The following is a 23,651-nucleotide window of genomic DNA, read 5'->3' as shown; positions in this document are numbered from 1 at the left end:
GAGCATGGACGGCTGTCATTATCCTTTGCAAAACAAAATTCTTGACTTTAATGTTTATTTCAGGTGCTGTTGGAATTTCCTCTACTTGCCAAACAGCTCATCTTAGCAGAATATAAATAAGTAACTTAGTCAAATATACTAATGAAATAATGTTAGAGACGGCATGTCAACCTTTAAAAAAACAAAAACATATTTTGTTTTGATTTTTATAACACACCTCAACAGAAAAGAACAAATTTTTCCCTGTCATGATGAAATAGGCTAATTATTAGTTAGTTAGTTAGTTTTTATTATTTTCTGAAGTCTAGTTTTTATTTTTATTTCAGTTTACAACTTTTTTTTTAGTTTTAGCTTTAATAACTTTCTGCACTGCTACGGAAGCGTCATTTCACCCTGTGAAGCTCGAAGCTCGGAGCCTGCGCTGAGCACCTGAAGGCAACATACGCGATAAACTGCCGTGGATGGGGTGTGACGTGGAGCAGAGCGATGAACTGAGTCGCGACTGAACTTCAGTGCACATTTTACGCAGAGAGGAGCGGACTGTCAGCACCGACCGGACGCTACGATCGAGGCTGAACCAGCGCTGTTAGTCGTCTGAGGCTTCCGAGAACGGAGTGAGAAGCCCCGGGGAGCAGCACGGAGCGGACCGGGGGCTCATGGAAACGTCATGTAGCTGGAGACCCGGCGGGCGGCGGACTTGATCATAGTTTGACCGGAGAGGAGGCGAAGTGAGCCGCCTGTGAGATAAACATGCTCACCCCGATGCTGGCCTCCGTGCTGCTGCCTCTGCTGCTGCTCTGTCGGAGCTCTTTCTGCCAATACTCAAGCGACCAGTGCAGCTGGAAGGGCAGGTGAGCTCACCGTCCTTGTTTAAATCAAATACATCGGGTTAAAATGTTCATTTGTGAAGCGAAAGTACGCGAGTTTCAGCGACCTGAGATGAGTAAACTCGAGAGAGCGGGCAGATAGTAGAGGGAAACGAAAAAGAGACAAAATTCAGAATAAAATACAGATGTAGAACAAATGTCATGAAGTTGTTAAAGTATGTTAATTTAATGATATGAAAGAAAATGAGACTATTAAAGTATTAAAGTTTCGCGTCAGTTGTGATCTGAGTTGGGCTGAATTTATGAATGACTAATTTGGAGCTGCCATGATTTATCATTAGTTGTCAACTATTGAATAAATCGCCAGTGATTTTGATAATCAGGTACTGGTTGGAGTAATTTCTTTTAAAAAGCTAAATTCTGTGATTCTAGCTTCTTAAATCTGGATATTTTCCTTCCTTTCTTTCTTTTTTTTTTTTTTTTTGATTTTACTCCTTTATGACAGTAAACTGAGTATCTTTGGGTTGTGGACAAAACAAGACATCTGAGGACATCATCTCGGGCTTTTGGAAACACTGATTGCTGTTTTCCACAATCGTCTCACAGTTTATAGACCAAACAAGTAATCTGTCATTTAAGAAAATGATATTCCATCATGAAAATAATCAGTTGTAGCCCTGGACTAACTGTCAAAATGATCTGATCACATTTGAATAAATTTGTGTTTCCTGGTGTAACATGAACTTTTATTTATACATTGAATCAGAGCTGCAATGACTAATCAGTTAGTCTTCAACTATTAAATTAATCATCAACCATCTGGATAATTGTTTACTTAGAAAATGATGACAGATTAATCAACAATGAAAATATTTGTTAGTTGCAGTCTTACATTTAATTATTAGTTATGGCATCTAGAACTGCAACAGTTGATGAGCTGAGTAGTCGAAAAGAAAATTGAAAGAAAATATTATGCCAGATATGTAGATTAATAATTTTCAAGCAAAAATACCAAACATTTGCTGGATCCAGCTTCTTAAATGTGAGGATTTGCTGCTTTGGGTTCATGACTCTTGGTCGCTGTTCACATTTTTTCAGTTTTTTGACATTCTTTAGACTGAACCAGGTAGTCGAACCTGGGGTCCAGGGGCCAAGGGGGGTCTTCAATAAAAGAATACAATATTTCAGTTTTTTGTATGTTGGAACAACAAGGAGAGGGTATTATTGGAATTAATCATAGATTGACTATGAAGACTTTATCATCTTTAAACTTTACTTGGATAAAATTATGACAAAATCATCTCAGATTGGGGGTCTGTCGTATAATGCGCCTCTTTTTTGGGGGTGCTTATAATGAAAGTGTTTGGGATCCCCTGGACGAAACATTGAATGGCTTAATCATGAAAATAAGCATCAGATTAATCAAAAATGAAAATAAAAGTTGTCTTTTAAAGGTGAAATCAGTTGGATTACTGTTACTAAATGCACCAGAGATTGTTGATTGATTGATTGATTGTTGACTCTCATTCCCAGGTCATCAAATATCACACAGCAAAATAATGAGAAAATTAGGAGATACAGTCAGAGGGCAGGTTATCTACAAATAAAGACACTACCACACACTTCTAGTGGGTCACAACTGACGATTCAAAGGGATTATGAGTCGTTGATGAGTCGTTGTTTTTAGGGAAAATGTTGCATATTATGCCTTTCAATCTCAGTAATTATTCTGATGTTGGACTTTTTTGTCTAATAATATCCCTTGCTAAAAAAAGATAGTGGAGTATTCATAGGATTATATGCATAGATCTCCCAAGAGCTTTTAAGTATTTTTGGTTTATGTTTAGAAATATTTCTAGCAGATTCTAAAACCTCAGGCAGCACATACTGGAAAGTTTCACCTCCCATCAAACATCTGCTGAAGTCTGTTTTGCACTTGAGAGCGAAGCTGTGCCTCAAATGGTGCGGTTTTGTTTTTCATCCTCCAGTCAGGAGGGCTAGGCCATATTCTGTACTTTGAGCTCTTAACCAATAATCTGTTGTTCATTAGTGAGACTCTCGACTAATCTCCTTTAATTGCATGCAGAAGTGATGAAGTTAGAAGGGACTTAATTAGAGGCGTGCTGAGGAGAGCCTGGTTATGGGGCTTCAGCTGCATATGCTCAGCATGTGCCACGGGTTACTTTAGATCTATGGCAAATTTGAATTTCAGCATCTCATTTTCAGGAAACTGGGCGTTTCTCCCCCAGAGTCAAACCGCTAGCTTGGCATGCACACGCTGGTAGACTGCTGATGGCTTCCTGCCTCTGGCTTTGCCACAGAATGACTGACAGCCTGGAGTTTTCAAACCCTGACCAGGCATTAAGTTCTGGAGGGAGTCATTTGGTCATGCTGGCGCCAGAGTCCGAAGTGCTGCCCGGACAAGTCTCTTCCAGTCTCTTTGGTGGCTTGAAAGCAAGGGGAGGTTCGGTGCGTGACCTGCATTTGCACTTGCATGCAGCGGGCCCAGCTACTGTTGCTGCCGTTGTCTGCCCAGAAGCCCCTGTGTCCCTCCATTCATCCATTTCTGCTTCCAAACTCTTCCCAAAGGCAGTATGCCAGTGGTGCGTTTTGCCAAAGCTCTGGGAGGAACAATGTGGTATGGAGGAGGGGGGGTTAGTGTGTGTTGGAGCTGAGGTCATTTTGGCTGCTCCGGCTCGTGACTGGTCATGCAGCCAGTCTTGCGCGCAGACGGCCCTTAATGCTTTAGCAGGAATGTGGTCTAATGTCCTCACAGGCTGCCAGAGGTCTTCACCTTGGTCAGTTAACCGAGGGAATAAATGACCAGAAAGTCATTTTTAGATTACTGAATAATCCCTTTATGCTGCATTAAACAAAAAAAAAGAAAAGGTTCAGCATGAGTTTAAGAAACACTTTTCCACAAAGAAAGCTTTCACATCCTTTGGTTTATGTAATAGAAACTTTTCATAGCAGGCATTTTGACATGAAATAGTAGAGTAAACACATAGAGATGTGTACGTAAAGACCATATAACCCTGTAGATCATACATCAACATTGCCGTCATATTGAACCGGGCAAGACTAGCCTGTAGATAAATACATGTAAAGGCAGGAGCTGCAGTGTGTCTGAATAAAAAGCACTATAATCTAGGGCCGTAATTGAATAGATTTTCTTTCACTGTGGTGACAAAGCAACATATTTCTACTGAATGGCGGTTCACCAAGACTGCCTTAATAATTGTGTTTTATTGGACTTTTTTTGAAGCATGCTGTTGTAAGAGTAGCATAGCTCCTTTAAGGAATAGAGCAGTGCAGTAGTAATAGTGTGTGTGCAGTGTGAAAGTAAAGGAGAGCGAGCCACTGGCTGAATGATGGTGCTGCTAGCAGAGCAGAAACTGTAACTATGCAGCAAGTTGTCAGCCTGGCAGTAAATGTACAGTTCAGGTTACACTGTGTAAGTTAGTAAACGTTGCAGCTTCTCAACAATAAGAAAAGTTATTTCCAAATGAAAAGTGAAGGAGGTTAGCCGCAAAGTAAGCTGAGCTTTATAATCCTAGAAATCAGTTGAGAAATGTAAATGTTGTGATATCATTTACCTTGTGATATCAGCAGTGACATCATTGGCAACACCTGTGTTTACACTACTGTTTCATGTCAGTATGGTTGCTGTGAAAATGGTCCAAGGCTGCATCTAACAATGGTTTTCATTGTCGATTATTTTCTTGATTAATCAATTAGTTGTTTGGGGAAAGACTGATCGATATTTTTCACCATTTTCTGACATTTTATGGACAAAAGCCCAAGCTGACATCCTCACATGTCTTGTTTAGCCACAGCCCAAAGATTTTCAGTTTACTGTCATAAAGTAGAAAAGAAACAGAGAAAATATTCTCAACTTAAGAAGCTGGAATGAGAAAATTTTAATATTCAGACAGATTATTCAATTATCAGAATAGTTGGTGATTAATTTAATAGTTGACAACTAATCAATTGATCATTGCAGCTCTAAAAAGGTCTATTATACACTTTTTCTTGACTCTGTCTGTCTGTATTGTTTGATGTTTCTTCCAGCGGTCTGACGCATGAAGGTCATGCCAGGGACGTAGAGCAGGTGTACTTGCGTTGCTCCCAGGGCTCTCTGGAGTGGCTCTATCCCACAGGGGCCATCATTGTCAACCTCCGACCCAACACGGTCTCCCCGGCCGCCGCCCGCCTCTCTGTCTGCATCAAACCCTCCGCAGACTCCAGAGGCACCAACATCTACCTGGACCGTAACGGCAAGCTGCGGCTGCTGCTGCGTGAACAGGAACAAGCTCAGGGCAAGGTGCAGTGCTTCAGCATCCGGGAGGGGGCGCTCTTCATTGAGGCCGTCCCACACATGGACATCAGCCGCCGCATCACGGCGTTCCAGTATGAGCTGGTCAGCGACAGGGTGGGACACTCACTGAGTGGTAAGATGCATCTCCATTTTTATTGATTAAACCTTTAAACATCTATGGTACAAGATTTATGGGTGTTTATGGATGAGAGCATCCCATCTGGGTAATGTGCTCCTGTATCATGCACCCGCCTCTTTTTGGGTGAAAACAACCAATCTAATCTGATTGGCCGACAGTTCAAAGTCTGAGTCTGAAAACTTTAGTCCCACCATCACTAAGATTCTTTTCTGATTCACTCTGATCTACAGACACCATATTTATCCAGTAATGTCATTTACTAACATTACTGTTAGTATTTTCTAAGTGTTTGCCACTTTTACAGCACTTCCTTTCACCCAAAAGGCATGGTTGTGGGATGTGACCTGTAACTGCTCTCATCCATTGGCATAATATGGCAGAAATGGAATATAATATTCATTAGTATGTTTTCTTTAGTGTTAAATCACTTCGAAATAAGAATTTTGGTGTTTTTGTTACCTTAAAATGATCCGTTCGTATTTATGAAGGGCATGGGTCCTCTTCCACAGAGGCCAGTTCTGTTTCTACAGAAGCTGAGAGCAGACAAACCGAACACTGTCTCTAGATACGGCCTTTTGCATTTTGTGCAAGCTTCACAGCCACCGTAGGTTCTTCTGTATCAGGGGTCAGCAATTTTTACTATCAAAAGAACCATTTTTGGCCAGCTGGAACTGCACCTCAAAGGGATAGTTCAGCTGAAAATCAAAAACACATATTTTTCCTCTGACCTGTAGTGATATTTATCCATCCAGATAGTTTTGGTGTGAGTTGCCAAGTCTTTGAGATATCAGCTGTAGCGATGTGTGCCTTCTCTCCAATAAAACAGGATTAGATGGTCTTCAATTTGCCAAAAAGTACTTTTGAAAAATCCAACAGCGGTGTCTGTTTCCAAAAATCATGGCCCAGTTATTCAGGATAATCCACACACTGTGTGGTGAGCAGTTTCATGTAGGAACTACTTTCTTTCTACTATTAAGAAAGTAGTTCCTAGATGAAACTGCTCACAACAAGGTATGAGGATTATCTTGAGTAACCAAGATAGTTTTTTTTTTTAATTCTGGGTTTAGGCTATATATATTTACAATTCAAGAATCTAAGGATCAGTTCAGGCAACACTACAAAGATGAATGAAAATTACAATGTAAAAAAAAGTGAGTGATTTCAATTAATTTTTTGTCACAGGGAGCTACTGGAGAGGAGCAAAAGAGCTGCAGGTTGCTTGGTTTGCAGTCTGCAAGCTCAACTCTAGATCCCCCTAAATCTTCCACGCTGGACCTTTAATTGTCATGTATTTCATCTAAGTCAGGGTTATAAAGGTCTCAGACTTTTGATTGATTCCCTGTAGGACTGGGCTCCTTTGTGCTTCGTCCCTGCGGTGTGTGCTGTGCACTAAATGCAGCCATCTACTGGTGGAAACTTTTATTAAGTTGGACTCTAATAGTAGGAAACTCAACATTTGCTCCAGCACACTGCTAATACTGAAGCCAAAGTCCATTTCTTTGCTAGCATTGTCTGTACATTTTGGTTTTGGGAGAATATATTTCTCGTCAGACTCTCTGCGAGTATCAAAACACCAAAATCTGAAGCCTTTAAGTCTTTATGGAACTTGTGTGTTTCAGGGTAAAATTTTTGAGCTAATTTCACAACTTGATCTGACTCGGCTCTAAGCTCTAATTGTTTTCCTTTGTTTTTGTTTTTTTTTATGATGGCTTGTGTGTGGAGGGGCACGGTCAAACAGAGAGGGCCTCCACTGAAAAACAGCCATCTTATTTTCACGCCGCGTACCTGCCAAACCTGCACAGTATCAAGCTGCGCGACTGTGTTTTTTTCCACCTAAAGCAAAACACGAGCGGTATCGGGCCCACGTCTGTTTTTACGACTCTCTGGGTTCACATATCCACATCCCGCGTCATTATCTGGCAGAGCAGAGAGACAGAGGGTTAAATGTAGAGGAGTTGTTTTGACCACATTAGTGTGCTCTGCAGTATAATCTGGCTCTGTGATGTGGCCTGAGATAACACTGGGATGATTCACAAAGACACTGGTCTCGTGTCATCTGAAGCCCGGACTGCTGGATTGATTGCTCCTTTTGCCTTTTCTCATCTTCTTTTTCTTTCCTCTCCCCTCCTCTTCTCTCTGACCCGCTGTGCTGGGATTGAGTTGCTCACCGTCAAGCTGGAATGTGTCTCCACTCCAGCCAGATGTTGGGAGGACCTTACTACGAGCATATAGGCTTTTTTTTTTTTTTGCTGTCACTCCCTCGGCCTGCCTTTCAGCTCACTTAAATTATTCTTCCCCTCCGTCTCACTGTTTCCTACCTCCTCTTTCTTGTCTATTTATCTTCCAAGTATTTTCCTTTTCATTCCTCTCCCCTTCATATATCTTCCCCCTCTCCTCCTGACTGTTTGAAGTGGTTTTCGTCTGTGCCGAGTGGTATTAGCAAGTTGTGCTCCATTACAGAGGAATGCATCAGGGCCCAGATGTTGCAGGGACACTATATTGTGCCCCCCCCCCCTTTTCTTTTTACCACTCGTCCCATCCTTCATCCCTCTCCGCCCCTGTGAAGTGGTTCTGATCGGAGCGGCGCTGCATGTGCACGGGCCAGAGAGAGATGCTGACTCGGCTCTCAGCCCATTCCTGTGGTTCTGTTTCATGTCTGACATGTGAGCCCCGCTCGACTCTGCTGCTGTGGAGGAAAGAAAAAACACCCCTGGGTTTAGGCCTCTTAAGGCTCTGATGCTATGGCAGCACGCAGGCTCACTTCAAAGGGCCTTTGCACTCCGCTTCGGGCTCTTTGGGCGAGGTCGGCCCCTCTGAAGCCTCCCTGGCTCTCCAGCTGTTCTTAAGCCGTCCAAGTCTTGTGGCTGTTTGACCTCTGATCTCTCTGGTGGTGCAGGCAGCGCCTCGTGTTGCTACACATGCTGACCTAAGACATGCTCACCCCTCACCCCTAAAGCCTCCACTTCAGACAAGCCAGCTAAAAATAAGATCCAGCTCTGCTCCCGAAGATGACAGAGGGCACACATCTCTGTTTTCAGACTTGATTCAGGATAATGGTCCGTGTGTTTGTCTCCAGAGCATTGAATTTCAAAAAACAGAATCATTTTCAGATCTGTCAGAGCTCAACTACGGGGACTAATCACTTTTCCGGGGCAAGTAAAATGCCATGTTGGGCTGGTAAATGTAGCAACTCACTCACAATGCGTGTCAAGACAAGTGATTAAAAAAAGAATTAAACTATTTTAATATAATTTAATTGTTAAAGTAATTTTTCTAGTAACAGTAACAGAAGATGCTGTTTTTAGCCTCTCAAACATGGAGATTTACCACTTTTCTTTATTTATTATCATATTTGGATTAATGACTAATCATTAATTGCTGATAAGAATTTAACTTACTGAAAATGTATTGAAAATTATAGTCTAGAAAAGGAATAAACCAGTTTATACAGGAAAAAACGTTGGAACTCTGGATTTATGACCAGACTGTGTAAACTACGGTGGTTTCCAGTGCAGAGTCCACCTGAGTTAACAGTTTTAATCATTCTCCCTCTGATTATATGGACAGACCCCCACTGCCACCCCGCCCTCAGCCCACTGCTGACTCGACACCCCTCCCTCCCCGCTCTTCCACCTCCTTCTCTCCCCACCTGCCCCCCCCCCCCCCCCGTACCAGTCAAACCACAGCAGATCCAGGGCTAATAAAGGCGTTCTGGTCAGACTGGCCACAGGACCACCTGAGTCAACTAATCACCGACTTGACTGCTCTCATTTAGGGCCCTTTCTCCTGCCATAAAACACTCTGGAGGCGGGCAGGCTGAGTTGCAGCTTGCCACCAGACGGTTGTAGGTGAAATGAAGCCTCGGGGAGGCTGTTTAAAGTACTGGCTATTTCACTTTACACTTTTTTGCCCCCAATTATTTGCCCTTTAGTTGTGAGAGCATGCCCTCTCATGGTTTCCCTTCATTGTTTCAGTTTGTTCCACTTTCTGAGTTCAAATTTTTCTGTTTTACTGAACTAAGATGAGCTGTAATTGCCTTGTTAACCCTGTAAAACATCAACATCACCAACTCTGGCCTGGTAGAAATAAATCCATAATTCAGTGTGTTGGATGTGATGATATTGTGGCTCAACAGGCTCTTTTCTTCTTACTCATCCTCGGTTGTTGTTGTTGGCTCGATTGTTGTGTACTGTGCCACTGAATGAGAGAAGGCTGTCACTCATGAAGACCAATAAATTAGCAAATTTAAAATGACAAAAATTGCTCCAATAAACCTAAACGTCAATAGACTCAACATGTGTACATGAAAAATTACTGAAACCATTGATCCATCATCAAAGTATTTAGTATTAATGTCCTATGTATTGAGATGATATATGGTGGGAAGGTGTGGGGAACAGGCTAATTTTGTCCATCTTGTCCTTTCTCCTCCTTAATTTTTTGCCTTTCTGGAGAGATTTTCACTTTTAGGGCTGTTTAAAAACTCTACTTGATGTTATCATTGAGACTCACTGTTTGAGTCCATTTAGGCCTGCTGGAGCGCTAACAGAACTCAGGTCAGAGATGTAGCCTCTCCTCGTGTCTGTATCTTTTTCATCTGGTCCTTGTTTGTCACGGAGTATCAGGGGTTCCTCTGGTGGTGGGAAAGCTGACTGAACAGCCCCCATGAGCATTACACACTGATTAACTTTTTTTTTTGTTAACCATCAGCAGCGTGTCCTGCTGTGCTTGGTGTTAAAACCCAGAGCTCATGACAGCTTTGTAAATAAATAATCATCTGTGGGGACGGAAATTACTGTGCCTCCAATTGTCTGTGTGTGTGGACATACTCCCTCATGGCTGGTCCAACCACAGTTGTGTGTTTAACTGGAAAGTTGTGGACCTGTCAACAGGATTTTTATCATGCTGCAAGATCTAAAGAAATCATGGACTTTTCCTGTTTCTGTTTGTAGTACTCTACCAAATTTGGCTCTGAACTCATCCTCCCTCTGTCTTTATTTCCATTTAGCACCCTGTCAGCCCTGCGGTGACGCTGAGATGCTTCTAGCAGTCTGCACCAATGACTTTGGTAAGTTTGGGAGAATTATAGGCTTCTTGCTGCTGTATTTTGTGCAGAAATGTCCAATGAAAACATGCTGTGTAGCATGAAATGCAGCCGTCACCAGTATCTAAATCTTGTCTTCCTGTTTGGTGTTTTCAGTGGCACGGGGCAGCATTAAGAAGGTGGAGCAGGAGGAGGAGCACTCGTCTGTCACGGTGGAGATCAGCCGCCTCTACAGACAGAAGACCAAGGTCTTTGTATCCGGGGGCGTGAGGGTACGGAACTGGACGGGCCACATCAAGATGCCCCTTCAATGTGGAGTCAGGTCCGGCGAGGGCGAGTTCCTCTTCACGGGGACGGTGAGATTCGGGGAGGCCTGGATGGGTTGCGCCCCACGCTACAAAGACTTCCTGCGGTTGTATCATGAGGCACAGCAACAGGGGACCAACCCGTGTCACGTGGACACTGAGTGATGCGCTACCTGCCCACGCTTGGAAATAGGACAAATCCTCGCCGGCTCGGGAGGAGAGCTGAAGATAGAGTTCATGCTGAGGAGAGAGAGAGAGACAGACTGAGCCTCTTTCCTCTCCTGCTGTCTCATGACTCTTTGGAGGCAAAGAATGGAGCTCCTGAATGTTGCCAAGCAGCATGCTGGACAGACTCTGTTCTCAAAGTCGAACGTGATGCAACGTGGAATGTGTTCGGACTGCCTTTTCTCGCAGACGAGGAACTCCCAGGATTTAAATGTAGCAAAACCCCCTTTGGTTTTTTTTTTATGTGTATAAAATGTGAATGAACATTGTATATTTTGAAGCTCTGTGTGCTTTTGTAAAAAGCTTGATGTACAGTTCTGAAGTTATTTCTTATGACAGAAATGTATAAAGTGAAAGCCTCTTATTTTTATTTTGTTTAAAAAATGATTCGCAATTTTAATGCCTGAAGTCTTTTTTTTTTTTTTTTCAGGCCGTACAATTGTAAAAAGAACAAACCAAAAAAAAAACAAGATCTTAGGTTTTTTTTTTTTTTTTGCCCTTGAGAATAAAAGCTTTTATTCCCTGGAACAACGCTGATGATGTCTGTTGTGTTTAAGATTAGATAGTGATCCTTTAATAGCACTGCAAACTTCCAAAAAAAGCAACATGAAAAAAGTAACATCTGATTACTACTAACATAGTTTAGTTGGTAAATTAGGCTTAACGCTCAAGTGATTTCTCTTGACTATCCCTCAATATTACAGCATTAGTGCTGGATCGCCCCAGCCTGTAGTAGTAGTCACATTAAGTGCTTAACATGCTAATGTTCAGTTCAAGTTCCACAGTTTAACCTGCAAAAGCAAAATAAATAATAAACCAAACAAAAAAAAAAAACCTGAAACAACATAAAACTAGCAAAATGATGCTTTAAAAAGTTCTCTTTTTGCATTATCTTCTTCATGGGAGAAACAAAAAAAACACTGTTCTGAGTGTTTTAAGTATCCTTACCAAAAAGTCTATATTCTAACAATATATGTGTTATTTGTAAGTGATGAAGTGCACCTGGAGGGTATCTCACAAAGAAGGAAAATCTTTTAGGCACTCAAACTCAGTTAAAACAACAAGTACAAAATGTAGCTGAAGTGCACAGAGCATTGATAAATGTCAGTAACAACAACAACCCTTGTGTTCTTTTGACAAATTAAGAAAATTAATATCTAATATCTGATGTTTGCATGTGGGACCCGTAGGTGGGACTCTCGATAAGCTGCAATGATTTGTCAGATTTGCAGAGAAGTTACAATGACTGGACGAAATTGCGGTGTTGTGCAATATATTTACAGGGATCGGTTGAATTTGCAACAGTTGCTGCGATTGCAACATCACAGCCTCCTGGAGGGGCTGAAGTGTGAACGAGGAGCAGCCAGCCTCTTGAAAACAAGGAAAAACATGAACAAAGTGGTTCTTGCAATCCCCTGCGTTTGGCTTATCAGTTGCGCTGTATTTCAAAATGGCAGTTACTGAGACAGCCTCAAGGGATGGTCAGACATAAAGACATTTGAAGACATCTGGAGGGAACTGTAACGGGCACTTCTTACAATTCTGTTTTAATTTAATCATTAGTTGCAGCCCCAGTTATATTAAAGCTAATTTATTTTGACACACTAACACTATAAACACAAACTTAGATGGGCACAGTGGGGAATGTCAGATCACATATAATATTCACAGTGGTGCTAACAGTCGGGTTATTTTCCTATATTTTCTGTTGGAATAAAAACACACTCATATGATGTGCATTAGCCTTCTCTCCAAGGTTCACCTCAGCCTTGAGCTGGGACTGTCTGCCAGGGGTACAGAGAGATTGATATCAGAGAGCTGGAGTGGATTCCTCTGTGTTGGTTCCTGTGGTGATGGGGGTGGCCGTGTGTCAAGGTCAATGTGAAAGGCCTCTTTGTTCCAGTGCAGCAGCCTGGTATGAGAGCGAGGACTGAAGACAGACCTGAATACAGCCCTGTGACTGGGCACGCAGTGGAAAGCAGCACTCTCCAACCACACTCCAAATTTTGATTGGCATGTACAGTCCAGCTCAGGCTCCCCGTTTAAACGAAGGCTTTTCATTTTCATCACCTCAAATCAAAACACGAGGAACGAGTCAGGTTATTCACCCTAATCACACAGCTACCATTTTCCTTAAATGTCACACTCAGGGTGGAGACCTCAAAACTCGCAAAAAGGTTGCAAATCATTTAAATGTAGGGAATCTGACAAATTGTTATCATTCCATTGCTTTCTGATTGATCGGCAACTGAGAAGACAATTGATAGTGAAATCTGGAGGGACACTGGGCCATATTTCAAGCTAATAATCTAGTAATCTGTATGAAGGAACTCTTAGCTGTGCTGCCACGACAGATGATGCAGCCTGCGAGCCAGGCCTGTTAAGATGACATCCAGTTCATGGCTGAGGCCCTTTTTGTCTGCCTTTTCACTTAAACGGAAACACACCTAGAATGCCTCTCAGTTAGTTGCCCCACATAGACAATTACTTTTCCAGACAGCACTGTGCATTTAACTGAATGTCTGAATTCCAGCTGAAAGCCAGCGGTCCCGGAATTGCTCACTGGGAAATGCAAACAGAGTTTCTATGGTAACGATGCCTTACTGTGAACCTTCTCGCTCTGGCTTTGACCAGGAGCCTTGGAGGAGGAGGAGGAGGAGGAAGAGGAGGGTCAGCGGGCATTACTTGGCTGATGGGTTCTTTGCTGGTCCAGCTGTCCTGGTTGTCAGGCCTCCCTCTCTTCTTCCTCTCAGCTGCTGGTGACAGATGCACAAAGTCTTCAGGTGATTCCACGGCAGCATAATTGGCATAGTTGGCTTCATCTTGAGAATTGCTTGACAGAAACTTCTACATCTTTTTTTTTTTTATTTCTGTTGTATTTCCGGCAGATTAGACACTTTACAGCAGGCAGAACCAGTTTGCACACGTCAAAAACATCACAAACATGATTGATTGGATCACTTTACTTAGCATCCATGTCTGAATTTCTAATCAAAATGATTTCTATCAGACTGAAGAAATATTGTAAATGTCTGCATCACACTGTACAAAGTTTTGATGGTGTAATCTGTACTCTAATCAAATGCACATAGGTGTTTTCAGCACTGAGCAGGACACATTTTTGTTGTGATTTTTGCTCAGTAGCAATGATTGTCAACAGGGACAGTATATCTAGGGATTTACTTTCACTACAGCTGCAATGAATCTGTAACTGTTTTGATAACCAGATTTACAGATATTTATTGATATAAATATGTAGACAATGGAATATAATATTGAGGATGTTTTCATTATTGTGTAATCATCTTTTTTGTTACCTTTCATAGAGCCTTTCATATCTACAGAGGGTGAAGGTCCTCTTCCAAAACTGTCCTGTGCTGTGATTGGCTAGTACTCTATGTCTCAATGATGCATGCTTGTGACTGACAGGAAGCCTTTGTTATGTTATGTTATGAAAGGGTCTATTTTAATCATAAACCAAAATCTTCTCCTAAACCTACCATTGTACTAAAACTCAACTCCCACAAGTCCCAAAAAAAGTTTTAGACGTTTAGCTTAACACGGGACAGAAAACCCACTCTTCCGGATGAGAGTTCTACCACAGACTCGGTGCTAAATGTCTCCCAGCTGCCAGTCTACACTCTCACTCACTGCCAATCAGAGCAGAGTAGGGCGGGACTCGGTGGAACAGTTTTGGGGGGAACAAATATGGCTCTTCTGAAGCCCACAGGAAGAACGGCAGGCTTTAAAGCCTGTTTGACATAGTGGCCAAGCCATGTAATGACAATGTCATGTGATGCTCTATGGTACAAAAAGACTTTTTCCCCATAGACTTACATTGTGAAACACCAATGAGCATACGGGGAAGTTCCTGACTGTATCCAGTTATTATTAGTACACACACGACTCTTCCACAGAGTCTGTCATGTTACGCTACCGTGTTTAGCAGTCCAGAATGGACAAACCGAACACTGGCTTTAGATACAGCTTTTCACTTTTTTGAATACGTCACACAGCTTCTCCTCCACACTTGGAAGAGGAAAGTGAGATGAAGTGTTCGCAATCTGCAAGCTCACCACTAAATCCTACACACTGGTCCTTTAAGTCATTCTCAAGTGGAAATGCCAAGCATTCAGTGTTTCCTGCTTCTCAAAATGGGCTGTTTACAATATAGTAAACTGAAAGTGTTTGTGTTGTGGACTGTTGGTCAGACAAAACAAGATATTTAATGACAGCTTTTTGAGGTCTAGAAAACTGTAATACACATATTTCTGATGGTTTATATACCGAATGATTAATCAGTTAAATGAACAAACTACTGCTAGACCTCTCTAAGACAGATCATGATATAAACCTGTGCTTACTGGTATTGGCTTACCAAAGTATAAATAAATAAAATATAAGAAAAAACAAAGTAAAATATTTCTTGTGAATAAAAGCGTACAAAATTACATCTAATCAGATTTTCTTCAACATAGCTCTTACAAATAATCTGATTTATACACACACACACATATACAAATGCACATGCAATCGGTTGCAACTTTGTGGGCGAGGTCAGATTTATTTGTCATGTCATTTGAGAAGGGCCAGTTTAAACCAGACATGAATACGTGGAGTCTTTGTGCTGTCGGTGTGATTCAGCCAGAAGTCACTGCATGGTCATCTCGTGGGTGGAATTAAAGAAGAGAAGGAAAAAGAAAGTACTGTTTAAAACTAAAGTGCACAGTCACTTGTCAGAAAGAGGAGAGCAGCAGGACCCCAGCAGAGGGAAGAGGCCTGCGAGCTCAGAGCAGTGGCTAATATTTTATGCCTCTTTGGGAAGTGCTGGAATGTGAGGAATGTGTTGACTTCACACACACACGCGTGTGCAGCAGCATCCCCCATCGCCGCTGCCTTGATTAGCTGGAATCAATAGAGTCTCTGTGGTTTTCTCTGTGTGTGTGTGTTTGTGTGTGCCCGCACTGTGCACGTGGCCCTAACCCCAGCACACATAAACACATCGCCCCAGCAGCGAGAGAGCCGCCACCCACACTGAACCACAACTCACTCTGCAGCTGCAGTCCTAACACCTCCAATCGGACACAATGCTGCCCTGACACTTCTGCAATGCAGCCTTCACATGCTGAAGAAAGTTTAGAAAGTATCATCTGACTTTTCCTCCCCAAGAATCACGTGGAATACACTCCTTTTATATGAAAATGTAAACACAGGCTTGTTTTATCTAAATTCAGGGAGACTCTGACCTGGTGGCAGGCATTAAGAATGAAACAGAAATAACCAATCTTCTCACAGAAGGCACCAGTAATAAACTGAGACTGTTTCATGTCCAGTTAAAAACTCCTGGAAGTAACTTAAAAGATCCTCTCCGCTCAAATTTGTGATTTTCTGATGTTTTTGTTCCCTGAAATGTTTGACGTTCACAGACTTGTATTTTGCAAAGTTTGAGGTGTTTACTCGTTCCTCTACTGAAGCGGGAGATGTCTGTGCCCTAGCTGTGTTAGCCACTGTCAGTTAGCTAACAAATAACACATGCAAATAAAAGATGCTAGCTACCACTCTGATACATCTGCAGGTCATTTTGGTGCACAACAGACACCTCATCTGAGTCTGGCTCTGACTGAAGTGAGTCGCAAACCCCAACTGTCTGGATGAATTCCTGTCCTCAACCCACTTATCCACCACATCTTCCTGTTCAATCGAGTATCATTGTTTCTTTATGATACGTCCCACTGCATATACCAACAGTCACAGCTGCAACCAATACGCCACAGTAATTGTGAATGCGCGTTAGGCTGCGGCAAGAAGCACAATTGTCCCATAGAGCGAGTCTTCTCCGTGGTTTGCTATGTGGAATTTTCAGAAAGTCCTTCTGTGACGTTCGTGGCTGTTAAGTGAACTGCAGTCAGCATCCTGCTGCTCGTGCGAGTGCTCCTTGGGAATCAGCCAAAACACTGACATGACCGACACAAGACTTAACATCATTGACCAGCATCATGTTGATGAATGGATGAAACAGTAGTGTCTGGGCTGCCTTTGAATTTTAAGTTGACTGACTTTGAAAAGACAAGTTGAGTTAAATTTGTAATGATTAAAAGCCAAACTCGATATTAATTGGGTTGCACTTGGGAAAACAAATTTAATTTCCTTTCACATTTTCTCAGTTTGAAGAGTCAGTTATTCATCTTAAAATGTATTAAAGACACACAGCAAGTTTTCATTATACATGTTTTCTTAAACTATAAAAAAGTATGGTCTCAGGAGAGTTTTAACTCTCGCGCAGTGCATTCTGGAAAGTCTGCAAATGCTGATGACGATTCTTTAGAAACTTAATTTAATGCTTTAAAGGAAATGATACATTCATTCAACTCATTTTTTCAAGTCAGAACGCTTCTGAAGTTCTGAAGTGTTCTGGAATTAAATAGTAGGTATTTTAAGCTCAATTAACTTGAATAAAATTTGTATTTACATTCACTTGATCCACTAAATTCAATCATTTCTACAGTGTATACACAACCAAGATAGTTGAGCAGGTCTAATTCGTTTTTGTCCGTACACACAAATTGATAATTCAAAGCAATTAATGTTAGTTGCTTCAGAGTACCTTTGCTACCTTTTTTGATTGGACATTAAATACATTAAATATACAGGCATTGTTGAAGTTCTATGTATGCAGAGATGAACACATCAGAAAGCACAGCAGTCAGGTCAACAAGCCAGTAAGACACGTCACAGAATGCTTATTAATCCCCAGAGGGTCATGAGTTTTCCAGTCGTGAAATGCCTCCTTCGCTCCGCCTCTCCCCTCTAAGCGGTATGGCAGGATTAAGGACTCTGGTGTTGGGTGTCTCCAGCAAAAAGTGATTGCGGGGTCACAGCATGGGCCTGCATGTCTAAATATCGGGTATCAAAGGAGATCTGGGAATTGTGTTGCTCCGACTGATTAAATGGGTAGCGTCCGCGAAGCAGACCACGCACCGTCTCCATCAGATGGTTTTGAGATCAGAGTTGCGTTGGATGATGGTAGCCTGTCAAGAAGATGCTCCACTTTGTCTTAAAGTTGGCAGAGACTTTTGGGATCATGTCCAGTCAAAAACATACAGTAGCAATAGCCAAAGTCTGTAGAGGAAAACTACTTATAGAGTCCTCGCATGTGATAGAACACAGCTAAGCTTTATAATGTAAATTCCTCTCTCTTGGCTGACGTCTGTATTATGACTAATTATTTCTGTTTGTGAATGGTGATTTGCTGCTGCAGTCTGCTGCTACAAGACTGTCTCCTTCTTCCTTTTGTCCAACGTCGTCCTCTTTTCTTAATGAGTGAATGTGTGCGGCTGCTGTCAGCTCACATGGCTCCCAGAGGCCGCGTCAGGGTGCCCTGTTCGTTCAGCAAACACGCCAATGTCCTCCAGAGTGGGGGGTCCCGCCGCTGCAAAGGAGCCACTGGGAGCCCCCCAACGCTCAGCAGCCCAATAACGGAGCAGAATTTGGCTCCAAGGACGTCAAGCAAACACACTGCAAATGGCACTTTTATTTACTTGCCTTTGCGTCCCCTCCCCCAACATCCTTCATTTACTGGGATCCGCAGTGCCATTTCCAGGAGCCCCATGGCAACAGCAGGCCTTGTCAACTGGGGGGACAACTTTCTCATGATGTCACCATGCCATGGTGATTGGCGGCCTGTTGCAAAGAGAAGAAGCTCGCTCTGAGATGTCAGAATCCCAATGGAGCTGATATTTGGATTTTGGCACCGAAGCTTGACCTCCCACCTCGGCCAAGGAGGTTATGTTTTCAGTTTGATTTGTTTGTTTGTTTGTCTGTTTGTCTGCAGGATTACAAAAAAACTACTTGCACGGTTTTCATGAAACTTTGTGGAAGGGTGTAGCATGGGCCAAGGTAGAACCAATTCAATTTTTGAGTGGATCTGAATACTTTAGTGTATTTGAAATACAGTTTAAATACACAAATGTTATACTTGTACTTTTTTGCTTAATTTAAAGTATTTTAAATATTTAAAATGTACTTCAAAATAGATTAGGTTTATTGTACTGAAAAAACATATTCAAATTCTGCAGTATTTAAAGTGTTATTTCATTACTTATAAGAAGTGCACTTTGTTGTAACTGTATTGTGTACTGTACATTAGTGTACTTTTAATAAGTATACTAAATTGCAGATCCTTATAGTGGTAAGTTAGTTTACTTTTGAATTGTATAAGTAGGTATATAATTACTTGCAAGTTCTTTGTAATACACTAGTAGTGTGCTTCATTACAGTGTACTTTAATCCAAATCTTGTATGGCTGTTGTTGTGTTGTTCTTGTTTGTTTGTTTTTCATTAGAATTGTTTCATTATCTTGTTATTTATTTTTCTTAAATGTTCTGGCTTACTGTATTTCTAATGTGCATTTGTTGTTAAGTGCACTTAAGTATGCTTTAATTGTATTTAAAATATACTTGGTACAACATTAGTTGTTCCAGAGTAGCACTTAAAGTACTGTCAGCACCCAAAGTAAAATACTTACTACTTAGCATAGATATTTTTCACCAGGATGGACATAATTCTAATAGTTTTAGAAATACATCCAGTCGTAGTGGTTGCACTTCTAGCTCATAGATGACTCAACTATTGGCCCTAGCAGAGGTCTGTGTTCTCTGTGCATCTTTCTAGTTCTTTGTAGTTTATCTCATTATTATATTTTCAGCATAGGAAAGGCACCAGCACGCACTGGCCAGGTGTGCAGAGGTGAGAAAGCAGCCATGGTTTGGCTCTCAAATGCTCTATTTTTCATTTGTGGTGCAACAACATTATAAATGGCTTCCAGGAAAGAAGTATGCATGATTGTCTACATATTTAAACCATTCATATGATGCATAAGATGTAACATTTCTGCATTAAAATATCTGTTGTTGTGAACTTATGTTATTCCAAATGTTTCCAACAATGTTTAAATCCAAAGAAATCCATAATTCTATTCAAGATTGAACAGTGCACGATGTCCCCTTTACTCCTTCTAGTCGTTTTAACTTCCAGGGAAACACAGGAAACACCAGGTGATACATCAAGACTGAGGAAGGAAGTAAGCGAACAAGACTGTGAAGTGAATAAAACTTTTGATGCATTACCTCACCTATGAACTGCCTGAGTCAGGTCAGATTTTCTTTCAGCAATGGTGGTTCAACTTCTATGATCCCATGCGCTACTTTACAACATCAGCAAAGTCTGTCTTTTGTTATTGTTTTTACTGAGAGATGTCTAGTGCCAGGACTTACGTACTTTACGTTTAACTGGTTCTAAACCCTTTTGCCCTCAGATGTGGTCAGACAGCACATTGTACACTAACCCTAACCTGGGCCTGATGCATTGCGGACGGATCCTTACAGAAATCTTCACTGATCACAATAACTTGTCCTGCTCTCTTGACTTCATCTTGGCTTTGAATGAGTGTGTTGTTGCTTGTTCTACACAGCCTGTCATTCATCAACACTCGCTCCTTATGTGATTGTGAAAATGCGATCTGCACTGGCTCTTCTGCTCTCAGGCCTGTCAGACTCAGCAGATCTGCTGTTTGCACAGTCCAATGAGCATCAGTGGCTTTGCCTTGTTGGTGGACTCCTCCCTGGCAACCAGGCCAACCCCCTCTGACCTCCGACCTCTGTCGTGGCCTTCGGATGAGAGGAGGAAAAAGAAAAGGTTCCTGTCTAAATTCAGCCATTAGAATCTGGAGGAGACGGCGAGGGCGTGCCCTCTAGCCTCTAAAGGAAACACACAACTTTGGGCATTGTGAGGTGACAAAGATCATCAGCCAATGGCGGGACAAATGCAGACCGTGATGGATTGTGTAATTGAACATGTGACGTTTGATGGATGTCTAAATGAGGAGCATAATAGGTTGTGTGATGGATAGGTAGGAAGCAAACACTTAGATTTTCACACAGGAGCGGATGTGAGCTGTTTGGTTTCTGGACAGAGGATGATGGATCGATTCTTGAGGGAGGAGGACTCAGCAAAAGAGGGAATGGGCGCGTCATACCGATGTTTTTTTATCAACTGGATGATTTTGTGCAAACAGCCTATTTAAAGTCACAAGACAACAAACATCATGATCCAACTCAAATATTTACAAATTACAAATGTTGTACTGTCACTTTCAATGAGGAAGACACCAGATAGACACCGTATTGACTGAGCAGGAGCTACGACTGAGGACGCAGAGGTCATGTTCTCAGTGTTGTTTCTGGGGAGGGGAGGGGGTTTAACAACACAAATACTTGTTTATATTGCGCAATACCACACAAACTACACATGGTGTCTTTTTAGGACTGATTCTGGTATTTATTTTAGACCTAATAACTTTCAATTTGACATTCTTACACAGACAAAAAACATTTTATTGAATCCTTTTTCACTTAGAGTTTCCTAGGAGCATTTGAATCTGTTTCCAATAAAAACTGAGTAGTTTGAAGTATTTATTTCTAAAATCTAAAAAAAATTTGGAAAACTCTTGAGAAAAGTTCTACAGGACTGAGGAAGAAATATTCGTGCATAGATAGATTTTTACTTTTTTCAAGTAAAAAATTGGTTTTACAGCTCAATTTAGAAATGAATGATATAATAATAATAATAATAATAATAATAATAAGAAGAAGAAGAAGAAGAAGAAGAAGAAGAAGAAGAAGAAATAAAATAAACTGAAATTAAAAAAATTAGTTTTTTTACACACCATTTAATAATAATGATGCTTACAACAACAACAATAACATTAATAACAACAATAATAATAATAATATATTTATATAGCATCTTTCATATGTAAAATGCAGCCCAAAGGGGGAAAAAAGGAGAACAAAAGTAAAAAAAAAAACACAAAAACATAAAATCCTCAAGATCAAATAGAGTAAAAAGTCAAATGTTAAATATTGAAATTTTTAAGTATTAAAAGAAAAAAACAAAAACAATAATAAAGACCATTTTGTATGCAGTCCAAAACATTTTTACAGAAAATACTAACTCTTCTTTTGTATTGATCCCTTTCATATACTTGCACAGTAACTGAGGATCCCCTTTATTTAACTGCATGTGTTACTTTCTATCTCAGCATGTGACAAATAAAGAACCTTGAACCTCAGCAAGCCTGCAACAGGAAATGTGCAAAACAGACCCATTATCACACATCTATTTAGACTGCACCAGAAATTCATGCTTTTGTGACTGAAAATAAACTCAAAAGAGAAATATGTAAGACTCTGTTTTGAATTTGAAATAAACTGAAATATACACATTAAAGGAGGATTGGTGTGAATTCCTGCTTCAAAATTGTCAAATTAAGATAATTCTGTTGATTTTCGCCCAAAAGGAAAAGATCAATAAAAGCTGTTAAGTCATTTGAGTTTGCTTCTTCAACACTGTGAACACATGCTAAATGGAAATCCAACCCAACAACAGCGCTGCCTAATTCAGGATAGCGTCACAGGAATTTAGGGCCTGTCGCACACCAGCTCACACATAGCACAGCTCAGCACACGCCCCAGTGCCAACGATGGATTAAACAGAATTTTTACTCTTTCAAATGCTTGATTGGATAGAAAAACTGTTTAATTTCTCTCTGTACAATCCTCAAAATAAGATTAGAGTCTGGGTTATGAGTCAGACAGAAGCGCAGGGCTTTAATTAAAATCATTAGTGGTTGTAAACCAACGTGCTGAGTTCTGAGTTATGGCAACAGTTATCAAGTGGACAAGTGTTGGCAACAGCTGAACGGTCAGCTGGGAAAAGAATGGCTGAGCCCAGGGAAAGTAGAGCTGTTGGGGGTCACACACACACACACGGTTGCATGCACACATGCATGTAGCTGTTTCACATCGTTGCTCGGCACAGGTGACAGTCAGTGACCCTTAATCGGTTCAGAGTTCAGGACCTTGTTATGTTGCCAGAAGCCTCCCTGCACTCCAAAAGGTCAAAGTTCAACCTGATTAATTACCAGTGAGGGTGTAAAAGACAAAAAAAAAAAAGATTACAATTTTTTGGTTGAGCTTGTGAAAATGAACAATTGGCAAAGGCGAGACAAAGAAAATAAAAACAGGCGCTTTTTTTTTGATAAATGAGACCGCAGACATGAGAAATCAATTAAATATAAAGAATATTTATTTCATCCTTTTTGACTCGCAGCCTGTTTCAATTCTTTGCTTCACTCGCACTGTTTCCAATCTGTGTAGTGGAGCTGTGTGTGTGTGTTCATGTTGCACCACAGTCACGTCAACTTTACCCACTTGCAGAATCATGAGACAAGTGCTCAGATTTTTGGGAGGATTATCGCCGCTCTGCTGTGGAATCCATAACGTGTCTGAGTGAGGAAAACAGAGGCGGCAGAGTGCTGACAGTAAAATTTTGTTTCGCCCTTCTGTCAAAAAAAATATGAGACTGCTCAAAGACATCTTAAAGGGACAGTTCACACAAAAATCACATATTTTATCCATCTAGATTATATTGGTGTATGTGTATTATTGGTGACATCAGCATTAATGGTGTCCTCCTCAGCTGAGCTGTAATGTCGAAATGCATGGTACTTAAAGTTGCAATTCCAAGTCAGAAACCTGAACAAGATCCATCTAACCGGAGTTCGCTGACATAAACACACAGTGAGCCATACGTAGAATTACGTTTTCAGATTTTTTTTTTTCTGTATGTGGTGTTTGTGTTGTGAAATGTGCAGTAGCAACTTTGTTGTCACATTCCAATGTCCAATTTTGTGTGCTTGACTGAAGTCTCTGCAGGTATGTGGTACTAGCCTACT

The 23,651-nt window shown here is 41.2% G+C and overlaps 1 protein-coding gene across 1 annotated transcript; it reads left to right on the top strand.

The window, feature by feature from the left end:
- The first annotated feature begins 468 nt into the window (after positions 1-468).
- metrnla (meteorin like, glial cell differentiation regulator a) lies at positions 469-11,389 on the top strand. The gene is made up of 4 exons (XM_084744425.1): positions 469-851; positions 4,899-5,278; positions 10,293-10,352; positions 10,485-11,389. Exons 1-4 carry the CDS (start codon positions 751-753, stop codon positions 10,796-10,798), a joined length of 855 nt encoding a protein of 284 aa, XP_084600551.1. The 5' UTR covers positions 469-750; the 3' UTR covers positions 10,799-11,389.
- Positions 11,390-23,651: the final 12,262 nt, after the last annotated feature.

This window comes from Lutjanus erythropterus, chromosome 19, assembly GCF_056507025.1.
Source record: "Lutjanus erythropterus isolate fLutEry1 chromosome 19, fLutEry1.hap2, whole genome shotgun sequence".
In the NCBI taxonomy this organism is placed as follows: domain Eukaryota; kingdom Metazoa; phylum Chordata; class Actinopteri; order Lutjaniformes; family Lutjanidae; genus Lutjanus; species Lutjanus erythropterus.
This window is presented reverse-complemented; position numbering and strand designations above follow the sequence as displayed.